Raw genomic sequence first — 27,885 nt, forward strand, 5'->3', positions numbered from 1 at the left:
TGCCTTGTGGGTTTCAAGAAGACGCCACGCCTCCGCCGCCACCACGCCTCCGGCTGCCGCGCCCGGAGGAGGCCGGGATGTTATCACTTCCGCCGGGGCCTCTCACTGCGTCCGGGTCAGCTGCTGCCGCCGCCGCCGCCGTGCCGCTGCGGCCGGGGGATTGGGCTGGGGTCTCCACCGCCGAGCGAGGGGAGCGGGCTCCGCTCGGCGCTGCTTTTTGCGACCTGGCCGTCAGCCCCACATCGCCGGCCTGGAGGGGCGAAGAGGACGAGGGGGCCAAGGCTTCCTCCGGGGTGAGTGCGGCCTGGGAGGACTTGGCACGGTGGCTCCGTAACTGGACTGGGAACCGGTCTAGGGGCGCAAGTCTGTCGGGCGCGTGCCCACGACGTCTGCGGAGAGGAAACCCAGAGAGTTATCCTTGGTAGGGGGGAGCCATAGAACCTGCTCGGAAGGCGCTTCCTGGATCTCCGCCCAGTTTAGGTCCCCGCCCTTGGCTCGGGTCGTCCTGTTTGTATTTGGCAGTTTGGCCCCCCACCCCACCCCTTTTCCGTTTCTGGTAGTTGAGCTCGGGATGGAACCTTGCCCTTCCTCCACTCCTTTTTTTACCCTGGTTTGGGTGAAGTGGCGGGGCTACGATGCTTCAGTATTTATGACCAGCGTCCGTCCTGGTGCAGAACAAAGAAACTTGTACCTCTGGTATGCCTCGTAACCTCGGGGAATAGACACGGAAGCAGCATAAGTAATCAGGACTTGAATGGATCTTCCCGAGTACGCTCAACCAAATATAGAGTGTGTACGTCAAAAGCCGAGTCCCCGCCTGAATCTAGATACTACCTTTTCTGTTTAAATACCTGGCAAAATGGTTTGGATTTCTGGATGCATCTCATGTCTCTGGAGTTACTTGTTTGTGTGTCCTGTGAGCTCTTTGAGGGCACAGCTTTTGCGGTGTTCGTCAAGATAGTCACAGTGCCTCCTATTTATTTAGTTGAATAAAGTATGTGATTGCATTTTAGTGTTGCTTTTTTCATTCTCACCTTCTCTTGATTAGGATCTCTATTTCACCTAATACCTGATTTCTTATTTTCAATTAAATGTAGTTTTTCTAACATTTTGTAAGAATTTCTGCAGTTGTGGAAACAAATTCTGTAATTTGTAAATCGCTGTTTCCTCAAAATTACAACTGCTGTTACCCAGTTAAGTTACCCCTGCAGAGTAGTTTCTTGATCATTTTGCACATACTCTTAGTTCTTGTTGTTTGATATTTTCTCTAAACTCTATTCCTAGTCTTCGTAATCTCTAGTGCAGCCCAATACTGTTGGGTTTAGACAGGAAGTATGACAGATCCACTTCTGCAGACGGAACTTGAACTAGATTATCCTAAGTCAGTGCTATTATGGCCTTCAGGCACTACAAGACCTTTGAAGCGAAGTGCAACCAGATCAGGCATGACAGGCTTATTCTGTATAAAGTTGCCAGTGCACTACTGACGGTGTGCTATATTAGAAACAGTTCTGGATTAGATATGGAGACCAGGATGTAGTGTCATTGCCTCATATATAAGATAGAATGGTGATAACATAAGTGTCATGCATCCCAAAGTTGCTGGTTCGAATATGAGATGATGGATGTGAAAGTGGTTAGTAAATGTGAAAAGCACTCTGGAAAAGTTCTGTTCATTCTGTCTGGAGTAATGCTGGTAGAAGGAGCAATAGGGAGAAAGGCGTCAGAGAAAGTATATGTAACCAGATCTAGTAAGTTACCGGGCTGATAGTAGATGAAAGATGTCTTGTTACTTTGGGTGGCCAAGGTGGGCGGATCACCTGAGGTCAAGAGCAAAAAATGATAAAGCAATGAGATGAGACAAGCCTGGCCAATGTGATGAAACGCCGTCTCTACTAAAAATACAAAAATTTGCTAGGGATGGTCGCGCGTGCCTGCAATCCCAGCTACTCGGGAGACAGAAGTACAAGAATCGCTTGAACCCGGGAGACGGAGGCTGCAGTGACCCGAGATTGCAGCACTGCGCTCCAGCCTGGGCGACAGAGTGCGACTCCGTCTCAAAAAAAAAGAAAAAAAGATGTCGTGTTATGTTTACATCTTATAAAGCAGAATACTAGTATAATGTGACAGTAATATTCCACAATTCTAGTTTTTTATTGCAACTGATTAACTACAACAAACTGAGACATCAGTTAGTAGACTTTATCTTTTTAAAGGTCGCAGCGTTTTCAGTATGTTCTGCATAGTGATAATAAATGTAACTTTTGTAGGTGGCACAATTATCTTTTGCTATATTTTCACAATTTTGAGAGAAGTCAGCACCATTCTAGTTTTTCCTCTAAATTTTGTGTTAACGTTTATTTTATTTTATTTAATTTTTTTGAGATGCGCTCTTGCTGTGTTGCCCAGGCTGGAATGCAATGGCACGATTTCGGCTCACTGCAACCTCTGCCTCCCAGGTTCAAGCGATTCTCCTGCCTCAGCCTCCCTGATCACTGGGATTACAGGCCAGTGCCACCACTCCCGGCTAATTTTTGTATTTTTAGTAGAGATGGGGTTTCACCATGTTGGCCAGGCTGGTCTTGAACTCCTGACACCAGGTGATCCATCCGCCTCAGCCTCCCAAAGTGTTGGGATTACAGGTGTGGGCCACCATGCCTGGCTTGTGTTAACATTTCTGATAAGCATCTCATTTCATTGTTTAAAAACTGTATACACTCAAGAGAGCAATGAGAAGCACACATCTAGGATTTTTTCAAAGATGTTTGGTGATCTAAACGTACAGGCTGTTCGTGAAAAAGTGAACATAAGTGTTTAGGATGAAACCTTTTTGTTTAAATGGGGAAGTGAAAGGCTTGCCTGGGCATTTCCATATGCCTACTGTAATTGATTTCGGCATAAACGGTTGTTACTGGCACCTATTGCAGCAGCAGTGTTAAAGTACGTATAGTAAAATCACCATGTATAATTGTGTTATAATTAAACAGTTCTAATGTGATCTTAAAAAAAAAATTGTAGAGACAGATCTCACTATGTGGCCCAGCTAGGCTTGAACTTCTGGGCTTAAACCACCTTCCCACCTTGTCCTCCCAAGGTGTTAGGATTACAGGAGTGAGTCCCTGAGCCTGGCCTAAATGTGATCTTAACATTTAATTTTTGCTTATGTTGCTAAACTGCCTGGGAAAAGCTTCTTCATCTTGGTTGGGTTTATCAGTACTGGTCCCCCTTGAAGCGATGTCAGAAGGAATCAATTGTCTCTTTCATTTTTCACCTAAGATAAACAACTGCTTTGAATTTATCTTTATGACTACAACAGGTGAGTGGCATAAGTAAGGATGTACCACCACTACCAAGAGTCAGTCTACTGAGAAATCAAGTTATTCCTGTGCCAACAGGTTATTTTAACAAATATCATGTTAAAGTGTTATTTCCCATTCTAAGTTACTAAAAAAAATTTGAACAAGAAATGGGAAGCAACACAGTTAACTTGTGAGTCAGCAGTATCCTGATTTGCCTCAAAGTGATTGTGGTTATATTAACTCCTTTCTTGTTGGTTTCCTGTTCTTGACAGCTGCTTGATGATAAAGTGCTTCCAAGAAACAGTAGTCCCTCAATTGTTTAAATTGTTTTGATCTACCTAGTGTACTTTTCCCCTAAAATTCATGATGAAATGGTAGAGTAAATATCTATATCTCTCTCCCCATGTTCTGTTTAGATAATTGATTATCCTCAAACTAAATATCCACGTCTATCTGCTGAGGTATTAACACATGATTCAATATGATACTAAGGTAAAAATGGAATAAATAGGCTGAGATAGCGGAAAGACTTGGGCTGTCTTTCAAGGAGCTATTTGATTTTTGTTGTTGTTTGTTTGGTTTTTTGAGATAAGAGTCTCCCTTTGTCGCCCAGACTGGAGTGCAGTGGTGCGATCTCAGCTCAGTGCAACCTCCGCCTCCACGGTTTAAGGGATTCTCCTGCCTCAGACTCCCTGGTAGCTGGGATTACAGTCATGCGCCACCACGCCTGGCTGAATTTTTGTATTTTTACTTTTTACTTTTTCAAGCAAATAAGTTGGTGTGGAAAAGTCAGCATCTACCAATTTTTTTCTGTGCTAACAAGTATATCATCAAACATTGAAACCTTTTGGGAATGTTTAAAACTTTCTCTTAAGTAAAAATTCAAACTGGGCAGAGAGGCTTCCAGTCTTGGCAGAGATACAAATCTAGTTTACCTTGTGAAATCTAACACTTTAGGGCATTTCCATTGTAATTTTGTTGTTAAAGAACATAAGACTTTTTTCTGTATAACTTTTTGCATCTTTTGAATGTTGACGTAGCAGACAAGACAGCTATAGAACATGACTGCATTTTTCTTTTAGAAGACTGGTTGATGTGAATGACTGGCATAATTGATTTTATTTAATAAATATCTTTTAAAGTCATAGTATAGTTTTAAAAATCAAATGGTGTAGAAGGAGTTACTATGAAAAGCATTAGTCATTTTCTCCATTTCACCCTCTTTCGTCTTCTGCTGATTTTGCTCTGTCACCCAGGCTGCAGTTGCGATGGTGTGACCTCAGCTCGCTGCAACCTCCACCTCCCAGGTTCAAGCGATTCTTCTGCCTCAGCCTCCCAAGTAGCTGGGATTACAGGTGCCTGCCACCACGCCCGGCTAATGTTTTTGTATTTTTAGTAGAGATGGGGCTTCACCATGTTGGCCAGGCTGGTTTTGAACTCCTGACCTCAAGTGATCCGCCCACCTTGGCCTCCCAAAGTGCTAGGATTACAGGCATGAGCCACTGCTCCCAGCCTGGTGTCAACCACTTTTAACTTTTAGTACTGTTAGTGATGCTCTGTATCTCTTAAATATGTTAATGCAAAAAAAAAGAAAAGAAAAGATATTACTGCTATTTATTAAATAACTTTAGACATCTATTGACTTGAATGTAAATGAACTAAATACTCATGTAATACCTCTTTCCTTCTATAGTTTTCACTGTTTTGTTGCATTGTTAATCGGTTGATCTTTCCCTTACCTAAACTTCTGTTTCTTACTCCAGCACCAGAGGGAGTATCTCTGGATTCTCACTTTTAAAATGAGGATATTGGTACTCACATGATTCCTTGGAAAAACTAAGACTAAAGTTCATGGCGTATGTTAAAATATGTAGTTGCATAAAAAGACATTCACCAAGTTCAGTGTTTGAAAACATATGCCAAGCTATATGAGAAGGAAGTAGTATAGATAAGAAACAAATCAAAAGATAGCATAGTTCATTTACAGGACAAGTTACTGAATAGACTTCTTTAAGTGGCTCAGGAATTGTGGCATCAAATTGTTGAGAAGAAAATGTAAAAGCACACCAGTTGACCCTGCTGAATCATGAGTTTAAATATTATTTATATACTATTGTTTAGAATCAACCTCTATCCAAGGGACAGAAAATTTAATTATGAATCTATAATAAAGAACATTTTTATTTCTTACCTCACTTCAAATTTTAAATATAATCCATAGTATGAAATATATTTTAAATCATAACCTGAGATACTATATATGCAACTGAAAACAAGTATTTTCACTGAACATATCCTTACTATAAGCAGTACTTAACTTTACCAGAATATATGTGGTCTGAATATTCTCTTTTCTTAAAAAAAAAAAAACAAATGCAACCCTGTAAATGAATTTCATGACCAGACCACTGTACTAAACATCAAGTATGAACTAATATATAAGATTATTGCGCCTTTTCGGTGGATAAAAAGTAAAGTAGAAATTAAGTTAAACACTTTTCTCTCTTCATAGGACATTGGCTCTCTGGATTATCAAGAGTTTGTAGTTGACATTGAATCCAGGCTGAGGATGGAAGGTGTGGAACTTAAAGAAGAATGGCAAGATGAAGATTTTCCTATGTGAGCAATGCTTTTAAATGAAAACGATTTTAGAGTAAAACTTCAGAATTTGTTTATCGAGATGTTATTTTTTTATTTTTATTTTTTGAGAAGGAGTCTTGCTCTGTCACCCAGGCTGGAGTGCAGTGGCACGATGTCAGCTCACTGCAACCTCCGCCTCCTGGATTCAAGCAATTTCTTCTGCCTCAGCCTCCTGAGTAGCTGGGACTATAGGTGCGCACCACCACACCCGGCTAATTTTTGTATTTTTAGTAGAGACGGGGTTTCACCATATTGGCCAGGCTGGTCTCAAACCTCTGACCTCGTGATCTGCCTGCCTTGGCCTCCCAAAGTGCTGGGATTACAGGTGTGATCCACCACACGCGGACGAGATGTCACTTTTTAAATGGAATATTCGGCTTCTTAAAGAAACTCAGTAATACAAGGTGATCATTTGATACTAGGAAGTAAAAGTTTCTTTTCAGCAGTTAGATTGACTCTCTTATATCTTCCTTTCCATCCAAATACATATATAATCTTGTGTAATCTTTCATTTTTGTTTAGGTTGTTCAAGTTTCCAAATTTTTTCTTTTATAATAAAGTGTTTTAATGTTTGTTTGTTTGTTTTTTTTCCTTTAAGCAAGGTCTGAGGGATTGCTCAGAGAAGGAGGTCTTTAATTGTCTTTTAAAATTTTCTTTAATTTTGTGGCCAGGTGCGGTGGCTCACACATGTAACCCCAGCACTCTGGGAGGCCGAGGTGGACAGATCACTTGAGGCCAGGAGTTTGAGACCAACGTGGCCAACGTGGTGAAACCCGTCTCTACTAAAAATGCAAAAAATTAGCCAGGCTTGGTGGCGCGTGCCTGTAGTCCCAGCTGCTTAGGAGGCAGAGGCACAAGAATTGCCTGAACCCGGCAGGCAAAGGTTGCAGTGAGCCGAGGTCGCACCACTGCACTCCAGCTTGGGTAGCAGAGCAAGGCTCTGTCTCAGAAAAAAAAAAATTAATTTTGTGGATCCCCCCCCCCCCCCCCCCCAAAAAAAAAAAAAAAAAAAACCTTACTAAGTAAATTATTAAGGATTTTCTAGCTCATCTGGCCGCCACTTTCACATGTTTGCATTTGTATTTACAATTATATTGGCACCAGGTAGGCAGATGAAAAAGAGAGCAAAGGCAGACCTTATATTTAAATAGTGCTTCTGTGCCATAGTGGGCAGAAGACATCCTAGTGCATAATCAGGTGCCTTAGCAGTTGGGACAGCTGATAGGAGACTTGAGTCACTGTTGCATATGGTGGTGATAGTACATATAAGAATGCTGATCTCAGAAGAATTGAACTATCATCACTGTAGTCTTATTGTGAGTAAAAATTGAGCTTCATACATTGCATCATACATCACATTATATTTGTGCATTTCAGTCATTTATTTAAAATTGTTACATGTTTTATAATAGCTGTGCATAGGGAATTTATATCTACTTTTATGTGTTACTTATATGTAATAAGTGTATAAGTCAGCTCTGATAGTCAGAATTTTTACTTTGAAAGTGTAGCCAGGCATAGCAGCTAACTCCTATAGTACTAGTGTTTTGGGAGGCCAAGGCAGAAGAATTACTTGAGATCATCCTGGGCAATATAGCAATATCTTGTCTCTGCAAAAAAACTTTAAAAATTAGCTAGGCATGTTGATGTCCCACTGTAGTCCTAGCTAGTCAGAAGGTTGAGACTTTATCTTGCACACTGCTAGGCTGGGCACAGTGGCTCGTGCCTGTAATCCCAACACTTAAGGAGGTCAAGGCAGGAGAATCGTTTGAGCCCAAAAGTTCGAAGCCAGCCTGGGCAACATAGCATGACCTTGTCTCTACTAAAAATTAGCCAAGCGTGGTGACACGCACCTGTAGTCCCAGATACTCGGGAGGATCTCTTGAGCCCAGGAGTTAAGGCTGCAGTGAGCCATGATTGTGCCATTGTACTCCAGCCTAGGTGACAGAGCAAGACACTGTCTCAAAAACGACAACACTGCTTTATTCCATTTTCCAAATACCTATTTCTATAAGCTGTATGTTTAATAGATTGAACTTCAAAAAAAATTCTTTCGTAATTTCTTGGTTAAAAAGTATACCTGTGTCTTCTAGACCTTTACCAGAAGATGATAGTATTGAAGCAGATATACTAGCTATAACTGGACCAGAGGACCAGCCTGGTAAGAGCTTGACACTTATTTTCAATTAAATTATGGACTTTGTGTTATTTTTTAAAACACATTTCTTTGTCCAAAAAAACAAAAAACTTGAGTTTTTATTCCATCATAGAAGTCATAGTATAAGTTGAACATTGAGGAAAGCATTTTTAGAATGCTTTAAAAAATTCCAAAAATATATGCTTGGTTTTTGGAAAGTTTCACAGTAAAGGGGTGGAGGAGATCATTTTTAGTGGTAAGAGGTATCTATAAGGTCTGCGTCTATTTAAAAGGCATTGATGCTTTATTGATCTCTTGCCAACGATGGAGAAACAACAATGATCAGAATAAAAATTTTGTGAATAGGTGCTTTGAAGTTATGTTTAATTAATATTATTTTTCCCAAGAATGAAGTAGTTAAAATTTTTCTTACTCAGCTTTAGCATCTAAGCATTCCTTGTTACGTGTCTTTTTCTTTATTTTCCAATTCCAGGCTCACTAGAAATTAACGGAAATAAAGTGAGAAAGAAACTAATGGCTCCAGACATTAGCCTGACACTGGATCCTAGTGATGGCTCTGTATTGTCAGATGATTTGGATGAAAGTGGAGAGATTGACTTAGATGGCTTAGACACACCATCAGAGAATAGTAATGAGTTTGAGTGGGAAGGTAAATGTTTCGCTGTTTTTAATCTGATCTTTATTAATGTATTATATTAAGGGATTTTGTTTGAAATATGTCATTCTAAAGTTCATATATTTGTTACTAAGATACAAAATTCTGCTAACACTTGAATATTCTCAAGGACTTCAAAACTCTGTATATGGTTGATTACACCAGTGGCTTTTTTCACTTCTTATTTGCCCAGCGCTGTCATGTTTTATCATAGTGGTTTCAAAAATATTTCTTGATAATTATGGCATGCTCTCTTTCAGTCAATCAAGTAAGAAACTTTTGAAGAGACATATAGTTAACAGTTTGTGGGAAGGGAGTTCTGAAAGGAGGTGTTTGCCTTTGACTTTTTAAGTAGACTTGCCTGACATTACTCTACTTTGTGAAATGACCAACTTAAATTAATGTATACTTTTAGCCCCCAAACCTAGTATTCCTTGTTATTTGTGATTCAAAGGAATTGTACTGTTTTACTTTGCATGCTTTCTTTAATTAGAAAATTGTCTGCAGTATCTTATATATAGTTGTTATAATTTTTATGTTTTTTCAACTTGAAAATGATTTTTTTTCAAAGTAGTGTTTAGCATTCAGTATATTACTGTAATAAAGTGTGATGTGCTATATTTTTGGTTTCTTTTTTCTTTCCTGTTTTACTGGTTCAATAAACAGTCCAGTAATAAGCAATACTTTATAAAGATACTGAAATAGTTTTGTGCCTATGTGTTTTGTCTCTTCTTTCTTTAATGCTGCTGTAGTCATTTCCTGGAAGGATATTTTCCGTTAACAGCTTTGTCTTGGAAACAACTAACATACAGTAGGTTTCCCCCTCCCCCCATCTTTTGGTAAGGACTATAATACTGAAATTTTGAAAATTATTACTACATTAAAAATCAGCTAAACTGCATCTCAAAACATAAATTACACTTAATCATTGGTGCTTATGCTCTGGCTAATGCTAATTTAAATAGACTTCTGCATGTGTACTTCAAAATATTATAAATACATTTCTGCTTTATAAAACTGATCAAATGAGAAGTGATCACTGAGTAGTTAACCACTTCCTATCTGGTATTACAGTTAATTTATGTGCTCAACAACAACAAAATTGGCTCCCAGATAGCTACTTGAAGTAACCTATAGTCATAACTGCCAGGGAGAATATTGTAACAAGTTGAATCTGGAAAGGCATTGTAAGGCCCGTGTACTAAGATTTTGATGACTCTATGAATTATATTTTCTGAACTTGTGGCTATACATTGCACTATGATTAGGTGGTTTTTGCTAAATTGGGCAATAAAAAAAGTTAACCATGATTTCCAAAGACATAAAATGGCCTCATGTTAAGAATAAGCCTTTTCCTCCATTATGGAAGAGATATTTAAAATTGCACAGATGGTATAATGAAAATTCTCTGTAAAATCTAGATAGTAAAGTGGTTAACGTATAATTTGATTTTTGTTGTATAAAATTTGTGATTCAAAAACTTTTTATTTTGACAGATGATCTTCCAAAACCCAAGACTACTGAAGTAATTAGGAAAGGCTCAATTACTGAATACACAGCAGCAGAGGAAAAGGAAGATGGACGACGCTGGCGTATGTTCAGGATTGGAGAACAGGACCACAGGGTTGATATGAAGGCAATTGAACCCTATAAAAAAGTTATCAGCCATGGGGGTAAGAGTTACTGAGCATTTTTCAGATTGTTTAATGCGGTATCAGAATTCTAAATACTTTTAGAAACTCTGCCTAGAGATATTATGTAATTTTGAAAGAATAATAAGCATTTATCATATCATTTTAGAAACATGACAGGTTTGACGTAAAAGAAGGAAAGTGCCATTTTTTTTTCTTTTTGCTTTTGAGATGGAGTCTCGCTCTGTGGCCCAGGCTGGAGTGCAATGGCGTGATCTTGGCTCACTGCAAGCTCCGCCTCCTGGGTTCACACCATTCTCCTGCCTCAGCCTCCTGCGTAGCTGGGACTACAGGTGCCCGCCACCATGCCCAGCTAATTTTTTTGTATTTTTAGTAGAGGCGAGTTTTCACCATGTTAGCCAGGCTGGTCTCGATCTCCTGGCTTTGTGATCCGCCCGCCTCAGCCTCCCAAAGTGCTGGGATTACAGGCATGAGCCACCGCGTCCGGCCAAAAGTACCATTTAAAAATGATTATATACGTACAGTAAGTTGAAAAAGTACAAAAGAATTTGTAGTGAAAACTGTCAGGTTGGGCATGGTGGCTCAGTTCTGTAATCCCAGCAATTTGGGAGGCTGAGGCAGGAGGATTACTTGAGCCCAGGGGTTCATGACCAGTATGGGCAACATAGACCTCGTCTCCACCAAAAAAAAAAAAGAAAAAAGCCAGGAATGGTGGTGTACGCCTGTAGTCTCAGCTACTTAGGAGGCTGGGGTGGGAGGAAAGAGAGCTTGAGCTTGGGAAGTTGAGGCTTCAGTGAGCCGTGATCATGCCACTGCACTCCAGTTTTTTTTGTTTTGTTTTGTTTTGTTTTGTTTTTTGACCCTGTCTCAAAATTTTAAGAAAAAAATTTTTTTTTTAGCTGTCTCTAGGCTACCCAAAACTGGGACTGTACTTTCTCCCTAATTTATAAACAGTGAAATGCCGTGATCTTAAGTGTACAATTCAATGACTTTTGACAAATGCCCACATAACCGTATATATCCATATATATAACCCACACCCCTAAACATATAGTACATTTTCATTGTCCCAGAATAATTCTTTAATACCCCTGCCCAATGAATACTCACCTTGGTAGCCACTGTCATATCTACCCCTTGATTAGTTTTACCTGTTTTAGAATTTCATATATAGTAACTAAAATCATCCTACGCACTCTTTTGTTTACTTTTCACCATGAAGTTTTTGAGATTCATCCATGTTGTTGCACGTATCCACAGTACATTCCTTCTTATTGGGGAGTAGTTTTCCATTGCATGGATAAACCATAATTTGCTTATCCATTTTTTTTTTTGATGTGCATGTGAGTTGTTTCCAGCTTGGGCTATTGTAAACAAAACTGCTTTGAGCATTCTTTTAGAAGTCATTTATGGATATAACTGAAACTTGGACTTTTTTTTTTTTTTTTTTTTTTGAGATGGACTCTTGCTCTATCACCCAGGCTGGAGTGCAGTGGCGTGATCTTAGCTCACTGCAACTTCTGCCTCCCTGGTTGAAGGGATTCTCCTGCTTCAGCCTCCCGAGTAGCTGGGATTACAGGCGTATGCCACCACCTGAGCTAATTTTTTATAGTTTTAGTAGAGAAAGTGTTTCATCGTGTTAGCCAGTGTGGTCTCAATCACCTGACCTCATGATTTGCCCACCTCAGCCTCCCAAAGTGCTGGGATTACAGGCGTGAGCCCCTGTGCCCAGCCCTAAAACTTGGACTTTTTAACCTTAACTCTTAATGTGCCTTAAAATCCTGAACAAATTTTTTTTTTTTCCTTTTGTTTTTTTGTTTTGTTTTGTTTTTTGAGACAGAGTCTCGCTGTCACCCAGGCTGGAGTGCAGTGGCACAATCTTGGCTCACTGCAACCTCTGCCTCCTAGGCTCAACTGTTACGCCAGCCTCAGCCTCCCAAGTAGGTGGGACTATAGGCACGCACCACCATGCCCGGCTAATTTTTGTATTTTTAGTAGAGACAGGGGTTTCACCATATTGGCCAGGCCAGTCTTGAACTCCTGACCTTGTGATCCACCCGCCTCAGCCTCCCAAAGTGCCTGAATTACAGGCATAAGCCACAACGCCCAGCCCAAATTATTTTTTAATAGAGAACTCATTCACTCCACATTTTTATAGAGTACCCACTTTCCATACTTATGGGATATACGAAAATACAAGGCTTAAGTCCCTTCCCTTAAGAAACAAGAAAAGCTATAAAAGTTTAAGTTATAAATCCTTTGAATCTAACAGTGCCATATATAGAAGTTTACCTAGGCACACTGTAAATAGTGCTAGAATATTAGTGGTAAGTCAGAGCACAACTCACTGTAGAGCATGTCATACTACCTTAAATCCTCCTAACACAGGACGGAGCGGCACATGGGTCAAGCAGATTGATTTTTTTTCAGAGTCATTTCCACTTAATTTACCACTTACTTTAATGCCAGATGCATTCCCCTGCTTATTTCTACAGTCTTCATTCATCTGAAAGCAAATCACGTGAATATTTGTAGTTGCATTCTTCTTCCTAATTTAATCATACTCAGATGAAGAAAACGACATAATCTGGATCAGGAAGTCCACAGACATATATTATTCAGCTAGTTCACTGGAATCAAATTATAAGACCTGATATATGACTTCAATCTCTTCTTTCAGAAATAGCACTTTTTTATAGGGGAAAATAAGACCACCTTATTTTATTGTATTATCACACTTAATATATTTTGTGACTGAGTGATTAAGAAAGGTAGTGAAGATTCTGATGTTCTTGAAATGTTCAAATCTTTTCACATGTAAATATGTAAACAATAGAAATGAAGGTTAAAGCAGAAGTATTTGCTACTAAATATGGGCTTAATATCTAAAGAGCGCAGTTGAAACATACATATTTTAGTGCTGTTTTCCATTACTGAAAATTATGTCAGAGATGTAATTTAGTTTTTGTTTTTTTTGAGACCCAAGTCTTGCTTTGTTGCCCGGGCTGGAATGCAGTGGCACAGTCTTGGCTCACTGCAGCCTCCGCCTCCCAGGTTCGAGTGATTCTCCTGCCTCAGCCTCCTGAGTAACTGGGACTACAGATGCACACCACACCCAGCTAATTTTTTACATTTTTAGTAGAGACGGGGTTTCACCATGTTGGCCAGGCTGGTCTCAAAACTTCTGGCCTCAAGTGATCTGCCCACCTCGGCCTCCAAAAGTGCTGGATTTACAGGCATGAGCTGCCACGCCCGACCTAATTTAGTTTTAATGTCCTAAATTCTACAAAATGCTAGCATTTTGAAATATAAAACTTACCTTTTAAAAATCACTCACTTATGGCTCTGGTGATGTGGCTCATGCCCAGCGCTTTGGGAGGCCAAAGGAGGAGGATTGCTTAAGGCCAAGAGTTCACGACCAGTTTGAGCAACACAGTGAAACCCTATCTCTACAAAAAAATTTTTAAAAAGTTAACCAGGCGTGTTTGTGTGCACTGTATCCCCAGCTCGTCTGGAGGCTGTGAGGTGGAAAGATCCCTTGAGCCCAGAAGTTCAAGGTTGCGTGAGCTGTGATTGTGCCACTGCACTCCATCCTGGGCAACAGAGCAAGATGCTAAAAAAAAATTTAAAAATTAAAAAGCACCCAGTTTGCCGGGCACAGTGGCTCACGCCTGTAATCCAAGCACTTTGGGAGGCTGAGGCGGGTAAATCACGAGATCGGGAGTTCGAGACCAGTCTGGCCAATGTAGTGAAACACCATCTATACTAAAAATACACAAAAAATTAGCTGGGCAGGGGGGCGTGCGACTGTAATCCCAGCTACTTGGGAGGCTGAGGCAGGAGAATTGCGTGAACCCAGGAGGCAGAGGTTGCAGTGAGCCGAGATCGCACCACTGCACTCTAGCCTGGGTAACAGAACGAGACTCCATCTAAAAAAAAAAAAAGAAAAAAAAGCACCCACTTTAACCATAAGCATAATGTAAATAAATAAAAATACATTGCAGGTGCCGTATTGTGTCTATATTGTATTGGGTTATATCACTATATTTGTCTACTTGATAACATAGGGCTGGCTTTTTAAATATGCTAATTCAAGTGGTCTTGGGTTTTTTTGTGACCACCGACCCTTTTAAATATTACTGTTCTGTTTTTGGGAAGAAGAAATTAAAATTCTATATAAGACCATATAAGATTTACAAAACATACATTTAATACAGAAGTTTGTGAAAAGTAAACTCTTATTTATAATTTACCAATCATACAGATGTCTTCTAAAAATGCATAAGAGTAAAATCATGCGGTGATACTGTCTTTGGTTTCTTTTTTAGGATATTATGGAGATGGATTAAATGCCATTGTTGTGTTTGCTGTCTGTTTCATGCCTGAAAGTAGTCAACCTAACTATAGATACCTGATGGACAATCTCTTTAAGTAAGTATATATTTAACAAAAACATTTGGACAGAATTTTGAGCTAATTAGATCTACAACTTAAGAAACTTAACCTTTGTAAAAATTATAAATATCCCAGTTCTTTGGGAGACTGAGTTGGGCAGATTACTTGAGTCCAGGAGTTGGAGACCAGCCTAGGCAACATGACAAAGCCCTTTGTCTACACAATCAAAAAGTTAGCCAGGCATGGTAGTATGGGCCTGTAGCCCCACCTACTCAAGAGGCTGAGGTGGGAGCATCACCTGAGCCCATGAGGTCAAACTGCAGTGAACTGTGATTTTGCCACTGCACTCTAGCCTGAGTAACAGAGTAAGACCCTGTCTCAGAAAAATAAATATCCCGGATCTTTTCAAGTGCAAGTTTGTGAACTACAGAATGAAGGTTAACGTAAAAGTATTTGTTACTAGATACAGGACTAAATGAGTCCTTATTCTTTAATATAATGAAACAATAGTCCAATTCAAGAGAAAAATTGTCATTTTAAAATGGGGAAATATATCTCAGATTATTTGTTCCAACTTTGTTTTGTTTTATTTTGAGATGGAGTTTCACTCTGTCACCCAGGCTGGAGTGCAGTGGTACAACTACGGCTCCCTGCAGCTTTGGCCTCACGGGCTCAAGCCATCCTCCTACCTCACTTCTCCCCAATGGCTAGGACTACAGGCACATGTCACCACATCCTGCTGACTTTTTAATTTTTGGTAGAGACAGGGTCTCACTGTGTTGCCAGGGTTGCTCTCAAACTCCTGGGCTTAAGTAAGCCACCATCCCTTACCTGTCCCAACTGTTTTATTTTACATTTGCAGGCACATTAAGTGTAAAGAAGTGATTTTTCTCTCAAAATTATGTGGCTAAATTACATTTATCCCTAGAAGGCCAATATAACTGAGCCGAATCAGTTCTATTTCCACAAGGTCATTCTATTTCTCAGGTTAGTGGCGTTTTTAAAAACCGTATTGTGGGGCCGGGCGCGGTGGCTCAAGCCTGTAATCCCAGCATTTTGGGAGGCCGAGACGGGCGGATCACGAGGTCAGGAGATCGAAACCATCCTGGCTAACACAGTGAAACCCCGTCTCTACTAAAAAATACAAAAAATTAGCCGGATGAGGTGGCGGGCGCATGTAGTCCCAGCTACTCGGGAGGCTGAGGCAGGAGAATGGCGTGAACCCGGGAGGCGGAGTTTGCAGTGAGCCGAGATCTGGCCACTGCACTCCAGCCTGGGCGACAGAGCGAGACTCCGCCTCAAAAAAAAAAAAAAACGAAAACAAAAACCGTATTGTGGAAAGTTTCAAACATACACAGGGGTAAAGAGAAGTATATCAGATCTTCATGTATCAGTCACTTCAACAATTACCTATTTATACTTTGTTCCCACTTCTAACCCCCAGTATATAATTTTAAAGCAAATCCCAGAAGCAAATCATCTAGAAACATTTCAGTATATATCTCTAAAAAATAACTTTTTAAAATAATCATAATATAAGCTAATGTAGTTTGAGCATTTTCATTGTAGGAGAGAGGAGGGAATTGTATAATTTAGAGAACCTAGTTCATTTATGCACAGTGATTTTTAAGGCTTAAACTTAATTTATTTTTTACAGATATGTTATTGGCACTTTGGAGCTATTAGTAGCAGAAAACTACATGATAGTTTATTTAAATGGTGCAACAACTCGAAGAAAAATGCCCAGTCTGGGATGGCTCAGGAAATGTTATCAGCAAATTGATAGAAGGTAATACACATACAAGTTGAAAGCTAGTCTGATAAATTTTTATAATGGCTTTAGTAGATCAAACTTTGTTTTCTGTTGCTTTTTTTTTTTTTGAGATGGAGTTTTGCTTTTGTTGCCCAGGCTGGAGGGCAATGGCACGATCTTGGTTCGCTGCAACCTCTGCCTGCCAGGTTCAAGCGATTGTCCTGCCTCAGTCTCCCAAGTAGCTGGGATTACAGGCATGCACCACCACGTCCAGCTAATTTTGTATTTTTAGTAGAGATGGGGTTTCTCCATGTTGTCAGGCTGGTCTCGAACTCCTGACCTCAGGTGATCCTCCTGCCTTGGCCTTCCAAAGTGCTGGGATTACAGGCATGAGCCACCGTGCCCAGCCTTCTGTTGCTATTTTAAAACACCATTTATTTTTTAAATTTTATTTATTAATTTCATTGCAAGTTTCTATTTTCTAAAGATAGCATTTTAGAATATTGTGAGGGAAATCAATTTTGATTTTTTATAAAGAATAACCTTAATTCTTCTAACTTACAAAGTAGCTCTATATTTCTCCTTATTTATAAGGAGAAATTGAACACTTTCTCCTTATTTATAAGGTGCAATTTTCTCCACATTGAACACTTTCCTACTATTTACATCTTGGGAAAGGATGGAGAATGTAGTGTGTTTCCTATTTTATTACATTCTGAGTTTTGCCTAATTTATAGTGCTTAGGATGTTTTATGTTTTTGTTTTTGTTTTGTTTTGAGACAGGGTCTCACTCTGTCACCTAGGCTGGAGTGCAGTGGTGCAATCTCTGCTCACTGTAGCGGTGACCTTCCAGGCTCAGGTGATTCTCCCACCTCAGCCTCCCAGGTAGCTGGGACTACAGGCTTGTGCCACCACACCCAGCTAATTTTTGTATTTTTTGTGGAGACAGTGTTTCAGCATGTTGCCCAGGCTGGTTCTCGACTCCTGGACTAAAGCGATCCACCTGCCTCGACCTCCCAAAGTGCTAGGATTATAGGCATGAGACACGGTGCTCAGCCTTTATGTTTCTTAATGATGCTTGTTTAGTTGTAATCTTTCTTTGGAACAAGCTTTTGAAGCGTATTGTCTTGGGAATTAGTCATTAGTACTTAATGGAAGGAATGTGATCTTCCAATTGGTTTGATCTTGCCATGGCTAATTTAAATCAAGTCTAAATTTGACATTGGCTAGCTCTTGTGATTATATATGTATCTCACTTTATGTGTGAAATATGCATAATACAATGAGTTTTTATTTAGTCATTTAAAAAGAAGAGGTCTAGGATAATACCTTTAATATTTAATCAAAACTTTAAATTCCTTGAGAATAGGAGTTAGATCTGATTTGTTTTTGTTCCTGTGGTCACCTTCTCCACTCATACTTCTCTGCCTGCACAGTGCTTTTTGTGATTTTGAAGAACTTAGCACCAATTTCTCCCTAGTCTTGGAAAATGAGAATAGTTTACTTTTACGTTCAGTATGGCCTCTTTCCCTGGTTGACAGAGTCCTGAAGACAAGTGAATGTGTATGCTAGGAGACATTTAATAACAGGCTATACTGTGGACATAAATTTGGCCAAATAAAGTAAAGTTCATTTCATAGCAGTAGGAGGGACCATCAGAATTCAAGAGTCCTTTTTCTTGTCTACAGGGGTATCATACCTAAATGAGAACTCTTGAGTGAGATTTTTCAACTATTATTTTGTATAAAGTTGCACATATGTATTGATGTCTTGACTTTTAGCATTAGAATTTATAGAGATTTTTAATTTTCTTTGTGTGTTTTTTTGTTTTGTTTTGTTTTATTAACTCCAGGTTACGGAAAAATCTAAAATCCCTAATCATTGTACATCCTTCTTGGTTTATCAGAACACTTCTGGCTGTTACAAGACCATTTATTAGGTAATTTTTGAGAGCCATTGACTTTAATTTTATTTTTACTTTTTTTTCATTTATTTTTAGTTAACACATAATAACTATACATATTTATGGGATACAGAGCTATATTTTGATATGTGTATACATTGTATACTGATCAAACCAGGGTGATTAGCACATATATCACCTCAGACATTTATCATCTTTTTGTGTTTTGAACATTCAAAATGACATGACTTTTTTTAAAAAAATTCTTGCATTTGTATATAAGAAATTTTTGTATCTTGTAAACATTGTATCCATTGTATTTGTCAGAAATATGGAGGTAATTATTTTTATTTTCTTCCATAGCTCAAAATTCAGCCAAAAAATTAGATACGTCTTTAATTTGGCAGAACTAGCAGAGCTTGTCCCCATGGAATATGTTGGCATACCAGAATGCATAAAACAGTATGTTTTGTTTTATTTCCTTAATTGTATTGGATCTTAATATTTTGATGTGCAATGGATAATACTTTTCAATACTCATTCTTTATGTATTTTATAACGCTGTGTGTGTGTGTGTGTGTAACAAAGAAAAAGAGGAAGGAGCCATTTTCCCACACCGTCCCCATAAGTTAGCATTTTCTTCAGGCTGTCAGTTGAAGAACTAGGATAAATTATTTCTGGTTGTGATTCATGTTACACTTTTTAGACTGGTTATAATCTAAGAGATGATTTTTCTAATTGATCAGTACTAAAGAACATTCTCCAAACTTGAACATGGTGCTCAACAAATTTGAGTAAACTCATCATGAATATTATTATTGAATAATTATATTGCTAAATAAATAAAAATATTTAAATCATCATAACCTTAATGTTTTCCAGTGACTGAAATTTTGTTCTGATTATCAGATTCACATTCTTCCATGTAACTTCTTGGACTTGATAGAAGGCTGTTAACATAAATACCTGAGTATTACAATGCATGTGGAAAAGTTCCTTTGTTCTGCTCACATGAGGTTTTACTCTATTTAATGTGTGAAAGTCAGATTTATTAAGTCAGTTTTTACTTTCTACATCATGTATTAAATATTTTTCGTTTTGCTGGAAAATTTAAATGGGTTTAAGTACCTTTTTTCAAGTTTTTATTCATTTTCATAACATGTATATTTACTGAAATAACTCTTCCCTACAAAGGTATGAAGAAGAAAAGTTTAAAAAGAAACAAAAAAGGTATATGCACACCTTGACTGGGTTGCATCTAGACTAGTCCATTTGCATTGCAGACTAACTCTTCCTTAATTGGTTGGTTAGCTTGTAGACAAAGATAATAGCATTTGTAAATATAAACGTACCCAACTTCCAAATACAGGGTGAACCCAGAGTTCCTACGGCTGAATATGACTTGGATTCACCCTGTTTTATTGCCATATGTGATGCCAATTAAGACTTAAAGACCACAGACCCTTCTCTCTCCTTCTTAGTCTAAGTACTAATGGTGAAACCACAGAAATTACTAAAAATGGTATTTGGAACACCAAATAAAGACTTTAGTTGTTTCACCATTTTCTTTAAATCGCTAACTTGTGCTTTTGAAATATTTTTGCAGACTTTTTAAAAGCTATCCATTTATTTCCCTGGGGTTGATTATTATATTTGCAATGCATATATTCTTTGGCTAACCAACATTGATTTCCTTTTACGCTTAAATTAAGTGGCTTGCTAACCAGTCAAATTCTACATGTGATAAAATATCTAAAATCTCAGTGTCCCATTTAACAGTTAAACACTCCGCTTTCTATTTTAAATTTAATTTTGAACACTTCTGCTTTGAGCATAACAAACTATTACCTGTTGATACCTTGACATAGATGGTGAAAGAAGGCAAGGGTATAAAATACTTACAATTTTATATAATAATTTAGAAAAATGTAGAATTTGGATCTAGTTTGTTAGATCTTTAAAATATTGGCAATTAAATTAGCAAAACATAGTTTAATGCAGTCTTAAGAGTTATGGTGAAAGATTTATATGTAATTATCTTGACCATTCTAAGGAGCCAACTGTAACTAACTGGAACATTCTTAACTTTGAACACATTTTGTTTCTGTTGATGAGTGAGAATTCGGTAGGCCTTGTGATAGAAGCAGTTTTACACTTCTATATGACACTTCACAGTTTAACCAACACTTTAACATAAATGTAGACAGTGATTTTAGATCCTGCTGATTTCTCATTCCTTTCTAGGCATTACTGTGCATCCGACAGACACGTGACTGAAATTAAAAATATGATTTGTAATTGTAGAATATTTTGAAGCCAGCCGCTTCATAGATTTCACAGTGAATTGCCTTTGTTGATAAAATGTGCTGTATTAAGCCTTTTTTTAAAAAAGGTTTTAATACTGTAAAGTAATTTAGACATCAGAAAAAAATATGGAATTTGTAGTTTATTTAAATGTATTACTTGAAATCTGTCACTTTTATCTTGAGGTTTTTTTACTTGTGTTTAACTATAAATATAATTATTACATGTATCTTTCAAAAACTTTGTGGTTTCTGTAGTTTTTTTAGTCTTATAATAAACTTTTGTCAATCTGAAAAGGATAAAATTTAATTTTTAAATTAAATTTAGATAGGCATGTTTTGTTTTGAGACAGAGTCTTGCTCTTGTCTCCCAGGTGGGAGTGCAGTGGCCCATTCTCAGCTAACTGCAATCTCTGCCTCCTGGGTTCAACGATTCTCCTGCCTCAGCCTCCCAAGTAGCTGGGATTACAGCCTCCCACCACCATGCCTGACTAATTTTTGCATTTTTAGTAGAGACCAGGTTTCACCATGTTGGGCAGGATGGTCTTGAACTCCTGATCTCAGGTGATCTGCCCGCCTTGGCCTCCCAAAGTGCTGGGATTACAGGCATCAGCCACCACACCCAGCCTAAACCAAACTTTACAGAGGCTAGGTACAAGGGAGCTTATTTAAGGTGACAACTCCATGATATGATAAATACTGGTGCTAAGGAGAATACAAAACTATGAGTCCCTATGGCAGGTTTTTGGGGAGCAGGGGAAGAAGGGGTAAAACCATTTTCTTGAAGGGTTTGTGGGGAAGAGGGTTGAAGAAATGTTGACAACAGTGAGATCCAATGTCTCCAGTGACAGAAAAAGGATAGCAGTTTTAAATGTTTCTTTCAAACAACTGGATGCAAGTGTGGCCACGCCAATACAGATTGTTAAAATGTTTCAGGGGAGTTTAAAAATAATTATGAAATTAGTTGGTAAGGAAATTTCACATGTTAAGAGGATTTGATATATTTTGCATGCCTTATCAGAAATATGTACATTCCAAATTTTTTATAACAATATTTAAAATATTTTAAAATGTTACTTTGGCTTTACCACAGACCAGGGCTTTTAGGTCTGTTTTACTAATATTCAGGTGGACATAGTAATGGGTGATCAGAATAGAAACATATGAAAAATATTTTTCTGTATCTAATACCAGATTGTTTTAAAGGTCCCTGCATCAGTTATTCAGACCACTACAAATGTAATAGTAATAGACTGTTTGTTATCTTTGAAAGGTTGTCTGCAATTATTATGTGGTAATTATGTAATCCTTCTAATCCCCACATGCCTAAATTTTGATATGACTCATGTCCAACCCACCACTAAATAAATAAGTTTTTTGATGGGTTTTTGTTTTGTTTTGTTTTTTGAGACAAGGTCTTCTCTGTCACCCAGGCTGGAGTGCAGTGGTGTAGTCTCGGTTCACTGTTGCCTCCGTCTCCAGGGCTCAAGCAGTCCTTCCACCTTAGCCTTTCGAGTAGCTGGGACTACAGATGCACACTACCACACCTGGCTAATTTTTATTTTTTGTAGAGACAGAGTTTTGCCATGTTGCCCAGGCTGGTCTCGAACTCCTGGTCAGGCAGTCTGCCCGCCTCGGCCTTCCAAAGTGCTAGGATTACAGGTGTGAGCCACTGTGCCCAGCCAATAATTAATTTATATTTAGATATCTTTGAATGTTAAATTCTTAAGGCTTCATACTGTCAAAACAAATTTAAGGCATTCACAGACTGGACTGTGTACCAATAAGTTTTGGAGAATAATTATGGGTTCTATAAGGATGCATTTTTTTATCACTGGGTTTTAAAATATTGATTGATCAATTGGTGGCATTCGTGGCACTTTCATATTTCAGTTAACAGAGTCATTTTTGAGGGAGTTGTTTTTCCTGCCAGTTTCTTACCATCTGGATCCTCACCACAGCCAAGTTACCGGTCAAGATTTTCATATGCCACATAACTTGAACTTCTAAGAAAGTTTATATGCATTTGTATGTAAAGTATTTTATAATCTTTAAAGAAACAACAGTCACATTTCTTGCCAGAGTGCCCCTGCCTTTAAAAATTCTCTTTTCTGGTTGGGGAAATGATGTCTGGTAGCTGTTTTTACTATGTCTGCTTCTCTGCAAAGCTTAGTCTTTAACAGAGTAATACTCTATGCTAAAATAGTCATTATTTTTAGAAAGAAAATTGTTCACCTGCTGGTTTCTCATTATATATATTCTTCATTAAACAGAGTTGATCAAGAGCTTAATGGAAAACAAGATGAACCGAAAAGTGAACAGTAAGTTTGGCACCTAGTCCAAACAAGACTGAAGAATGTGCTGATGGAGCAGTGCTGTTTTTGCATTCATAATGCATTTATTGGCCCATATTTTTATGTAACCTGTTACAAAACCAACTTGACTTTTTCATAATGGACTTTTGTATTATACAAGGGACTGTTCACTGCTGTATTGGTTTGCAAATCTCTTGAATTTAGCTCTTTAATAGCTAACTGTATTATTATTTTATATTTTGTATTGCTAAATAGCAGAGAACTACACTATATAAAGCAGTTTTTGCATTTGTTTATTGAATGATGCATCTTCCGTGAAATATTTATATGCATAAATGGCAAGGGAAATAAATAATATATATTTTTATGTTGAGCAATATTTTTTAATGTGTACCTATCTTATGGAAGAAATATGCAGATAAATAAGACCATGATTTTGTAAAGTGCATATTAGAATTTTTGTTTTTGTAAATGGTTAAATACATTTCCTGGGTAACTTAGAAAATTAAGTTTCTCATAAGGCAACAGACGGTTAAACTGATTCTCATGAATACCCAAAGATCATGTATATAATCGAAGTGTATTAGTACCATCCCAAGATTTGTTCTTATTTAACATATATTGTTTCATAATTCAGCAGGTACAAATGCAAGCAAGCGCAATGCACACTGTTTCCTTTTTAAACTTAAAGACAAGTCAAAAAGCCATTTTTAGAACTAAAGGATTTAAGAGGCTAGGAATTGGGGTTTATGTATATGTATATATGGGACATTTTATCTTCTGACCCAAAGTCAGAACTTTATAAAAATCTTGAGTTTGTTCACTAATGTGAAATAAGCTATGTGTCCAGGGTATTGCTCCCGAGTGTGTGTGAGTGCTGAGTAGTAGTGCAGAGAATGTGATGAGTTATTCACTGTCACAACTTTTTCTATAGAAAACAGGGGCTGCTTTTTAAACTGCTCTCACTGTGGGCACTTTACCAAAATACTTCCATATCAATTATTTGAACTCACGAGTTGTTTGACCTAGTTAGACCTGGTGTTTATTCAAATTTCTATGAAATCATGTTTGACAATACTGTAAATTAGGTTAATTTTTGTAAGTCTGAGAGAGCATCATTATATTGTGCTGTTTTAGGTAACACATTTGTTACAAGCATTTAAACTGTTTCATTTGGTAAGTACCTTTACATTGAAATAAATTGTGTTTGTGCCTCCAAACAGAAAGTTTAATTACCAACAAAATTATTTCTAAAACAACAGATTGATCTAATACTGTGTCATATACTTGAAAGACTCATATACAGCTGATAAGCATAATACCTTCCAAATTTGAAGGTCATGGCTACTCTTCAACCCTTCCTGTAAGGTATTTTGCAAAACAGTGGCCTAGGGTAGCAAAATTGAAGTGGATGTGAGCTAACCTTTTATTAGGATTTATTCTATCCTAGATTGAACACACATGTGGCTGTTACCATTCTCTTGCACTTATAAGCCTTCTGTTACAAAAGGGAACTTTCCTATACTTTTTGTCCTCAGTCCTAAACTTGGCATGCTAACTTAAAACCAATTCTAAGAGAGAGATGCTGAAGGATTCCCAGGATGAAACATTCCTCAGCAGCCTCCTGACTTAACCCGGATCCAGCAGCTCTTGGCAGATCCTGAACTAATGTTATTACAGTGAATTGAGCCAAAACCATTATTGCTTGCTCACATCTTAGGAACACTTTTTGTTGAAGAAGCAAACTAACAATAACAAGTTAGGCATTCCTTCTGAATTTACCATATGGGGATTATGTATAAACAATTGTATTGAATTTGTCATTAGATTCTATATTGGTAGACGATTTAACGTAGTCTTTCATCTATACACTTTACCTTGCTCAAAATGGGCTGAGGTTTTTAATAGTTGGTTTTCTACCACATTAAGTACTTGGTTCTTCCGTTTAAAAAATACGAAGAATAACTTCAACTCTTTTTTGCGTTATTTTTATTTTTGATTTTGCAGTCATTGTTCCTAACGGTAGATATGTGTTGCAAAAGTGATGTTTTTCTGAATTTTTTTTTAAAAAGTAGAAGACTGTTCTGTTAACCATTAAAATTCAGAGACAACAGTGATAACACCTGGGATATAATGAAAATGAGGTGCTGTGAATCAGTAAACTAAAGGGATACCTGCTTTAACCTACACCTGAATGGAATCTGGTATAGAGATGTACCCACAATAAATGTTTTATAAGATTTAAGATCATAACTAGTAGGTTAGAGGAAGAGCACTTACTAAATCTGTTGTTTCTAATCTATAGCTATGCAACATTTTCCCATATTATTCCATTTTAATTTCCCATTACTGACTGAGGTGAAAGTATATGTGATTGTACTTTTTATCTTTCTGTTGGGATCGTGGATCTAATTTAACTGGCTTATTTTGATGCTTCTGTCACTAGGCTCTAAGTGCCCCTTTTTTAGTCAAAAGTTTTTCATGTGAAATAATTTGATTCTGTGTTCTGCGTGATCATACTCTTAGGCAAGCACCAAGGGAAGATGTTCTATTCCCCCACAATTTAAGCTTAACAGTCTAACTCAGAGGGAGATACGAAGAAATACGATTCTAAGTAGGGTCTAGCAGAGTCATTGGAAAGTGATAAAACCAGGAAGTAAGAGAAAGCAAACCTTTATAAAGGGATAAAGACATAGCTGTCACCTAATATGCCACTGTATGTGTGTCCTCCTCTTTTTTTTTTTTGGAGACACAGTCTCACTCTATCACCCAATCTGGAGTGCAGTGGCACGATCTTGGCTCACTGCAACCTCTGCCTCCTGGGTTCAAGCATTTCTCCTGCCTCAGCCTCCTGAGTAGCTGGGATTACAGGCACACGCCACCATGCATGGCTCATTTTTGTATTTTTAGTAGAGACGGGGTTTCACCATGCTAGGCTGGTCTCGAACTCCTGACCTCGCTATGCCTGCCTCAGCCTCCCAAATGCTGGGATTACAGGCATGAGCCACTGCGCCTGGCCACGTGTGTCCTTTTCATATCTCACTCTTGCTGAACGTTGATTTACTCTTCCAAAATGGACTTCACTAGTAAGTGCACTGAATACTGAAATATGCTGATTGGCAAGCATATATCTGTAGCTAGAATTTTTTCAACCATAATTCCGGAATTTAAAAAGGTAAGAGATCTGCTTTTTGATAGAAGCCTTTTAAAAAGACTGTATAACTTTTCTATTTGGCTGTTTATGTGAATGCTCAGGGAATTTGGAAATGTATTTTATACAGAAGTGGCTTTTTATATTTCTTCAAGTGATAAATTAGCATTAGGACATATCAGATAGAACAGGCCAGTTTCCTGATGAGGTTGGTAGAGATGTGACAGTAGGTTCATCCTTCCTTTTCCCATGTTATATGCAGAGAAGTGTTAAACTTGCTCATGTAAACGGGAGTAGGAGATAAGCTGAAAATAGAGATTGCTACACCATTCTATTTTGTTTTCATGCCTGTTTTTTTCTCTAATCCTATATGGACATTTGAGAAATGGACCACAAATCTGAGCGGGATACAGTAAAAGGTATTAATGTATGTACTTACAAGTTAGGCCTATTTTGCTGTTAAAGAGTCTGTCTTGTCATAGGTCATAGGAAGTGTGTAGTTTGAGTTGCTGGGAGAAAGAGTCAAGAACTTAGACTTGAATGGGAAGGCCAGCTGGTGATGGTAGTGGGGTATTATCTACTCAATGTTCTAAGCTAATACAAAAGAATTACCTGGCAAGCATCCCCCTCCACCCTTCTTGAGATTCTGAATGAATTTAGAATCAAATCAGTGGTGAGACCCAGTTATGTCACTTTCCTTTGAAGTTCTAAATGATAATTAAAATTAAAGTAGTATGGCATGTTTAACAACAGTAAGGAGTGACAATAAAATTTAAATATAACAGTATGTTGCAACAATTTATAGTAGACCTACCTACTTATGTTTTGAGAACTAAGTAAAATGCTTTGAAAAGTTCACATAAAGCACTTAAGCACCAAATAAAAACGATTTTGTGCTTTCAAATTAATGATATTAGGCTTGTAGGATGTCTTAGAATAAAACATGATTCTAAGACATCCTACAAGAAAAAACTTTGCATTTTGAAATTTGTATGCAGTTTGGCTAAGGAGGAACTTGGAAATTTTTATGCAGTTTGGCGAAGGAGGAACTTGGAAAATAACATTCATTAGCTTCTACACAGCACTTTTTGTATGTGGACTTTGTAAAGTTTAATGTCCCTTTAACAGTTCCTTGTCTATTTGTGTAAACCTAGCTAGTAAATATTGATGGTGTTCAGGGCCACTGACTTGCACAGCCCTTGGAGCACTATTCGCACAGAACACAATTCAGAGTTTGTTAAGACCTTAACACACTTTGATATCTATTTCAAAAACTTTTGTTACCACAAGTTCATTGCTGTCATTTAGAAAAAATTAATAACTGTGATGTTTTCCTACTCTTAGGATGATGTTGTCCAGCCTAGTACTGTCATTTTACATTGTGAGAAATTCAGTTCTGATGTCTGTGTGTGCAAGGTATTAATGTGGTCCCTGTAAGAAATACTAGAGTTGGTCATGATTTTCTAAGGAGATGTAATATTTTCTTTGACCTGTTAGGAATATAACTTGTGTCTTGATTTGTTGCACATCGTATTTTTTGCAACATTAATGAATTTAAATAAATTAATTGGAACGTTCGTCTTTGTCTTTTTATCACATTTTTCTTTCATTATGCTACTAAATTTTTGCTTTGAATTATCCTATAAACCTCTTAAATAACT

The 27,885-nt window shown here is 37.9% G+C and overlaps 1 protein-coding gene across 3 annotated transcripts; it reads left to right on the forward strand.

Annotated features, from left to right (window-relative positions):
- BNIP2 (BCL2 interacting protein 2) lies at nucleotides 1-27,801 on the forward strand. 3 transcript variants are annotated; one of them, XM_023228556.2, is made up of 11 exons: nucleotides 1-293; nucleotides 5,812-5,918; nucleotides 8,033-8,100; nucleotides 8,570-8,746; nucleotides 10,249-10,425; nucleotides 14,733-14,835; nucleotides 16,457-16,588; nucleotides 18,405-18,491; nucleotides 18,819-18,917; nucleotides 19,650-19,685; nucleotides 23,032-27,801. In XM_023228556.2, exons 1-11 carry the CDS (start codon nucleotides 78-80, stop codon nucleotides 23,081-23,083), a joined length of 1,254 nt encoding a protein of 417 aa, XP_023084324.2. In that variant the 5' UTR covers nucleotides 1-77; the 3' UTR covers nucleotides 23,084-27,801. The 3 variants fall into 3 exon arrangements, with proteins under 3 accessions (XP_023084324.2, XP_023084325.2, XP_023084327.1); XM_023228557.2 differs by lacking the exon at nucleotides 19,650-19,685 and having other exon boundaries at nucleotides 23,032-24,293; XM_023228559.1 differs by lacking the exons at nucleotides 18,819-18,917; nucleotides 19,650-19,685.
- The last annotated feature ends 84 nt before the right edge of the window (nucleotides 27,802-27,885 follow it).

This window comes from Piliocolobus tephrosceles, chromosome 6 (assembly GCF_002776525.5).
Source record: "Piliocolobus tephrosceles isolate RC106 chromosome 6, ASM277652v3, whole genome shotgun sequence".
NCBI classification, from domain to species: domain Eukaryota; kingdom Metazoa; phylum Chordata; class Mammalia; order Primates; family Cercopithecidae; genus Piliocolobus; species Piliocolobus tephrosceles.

What these genes read in the sequence shown, in the direction of transcription:
- BNIP2 (XM_023228556.2), top strand. Translation starts at nt 78, where the DNA reads ATGTTATCACTTCCGCCGGGGCCTCTCACTGCGTCCGGGTCAGCTGCT. An exon ending in CAAGATGAAGATTTTCCTAT is followed by an intron (nt 5,919 to 8,032) that starts GTGAGCAATGCT and finishes TGTGTCTTCTAG; the next exon opens with ACCTTTACCAGAAGATGATA. An exon ending in AAAAGTTATCAGCCATGGGG is followed by an intron (nt 10,426 to 14,732) that starts GTAAGAGTTACT and finishes TTTCTTTTTTAG; the next exon opens with GATATTATGGAGATGGATTA.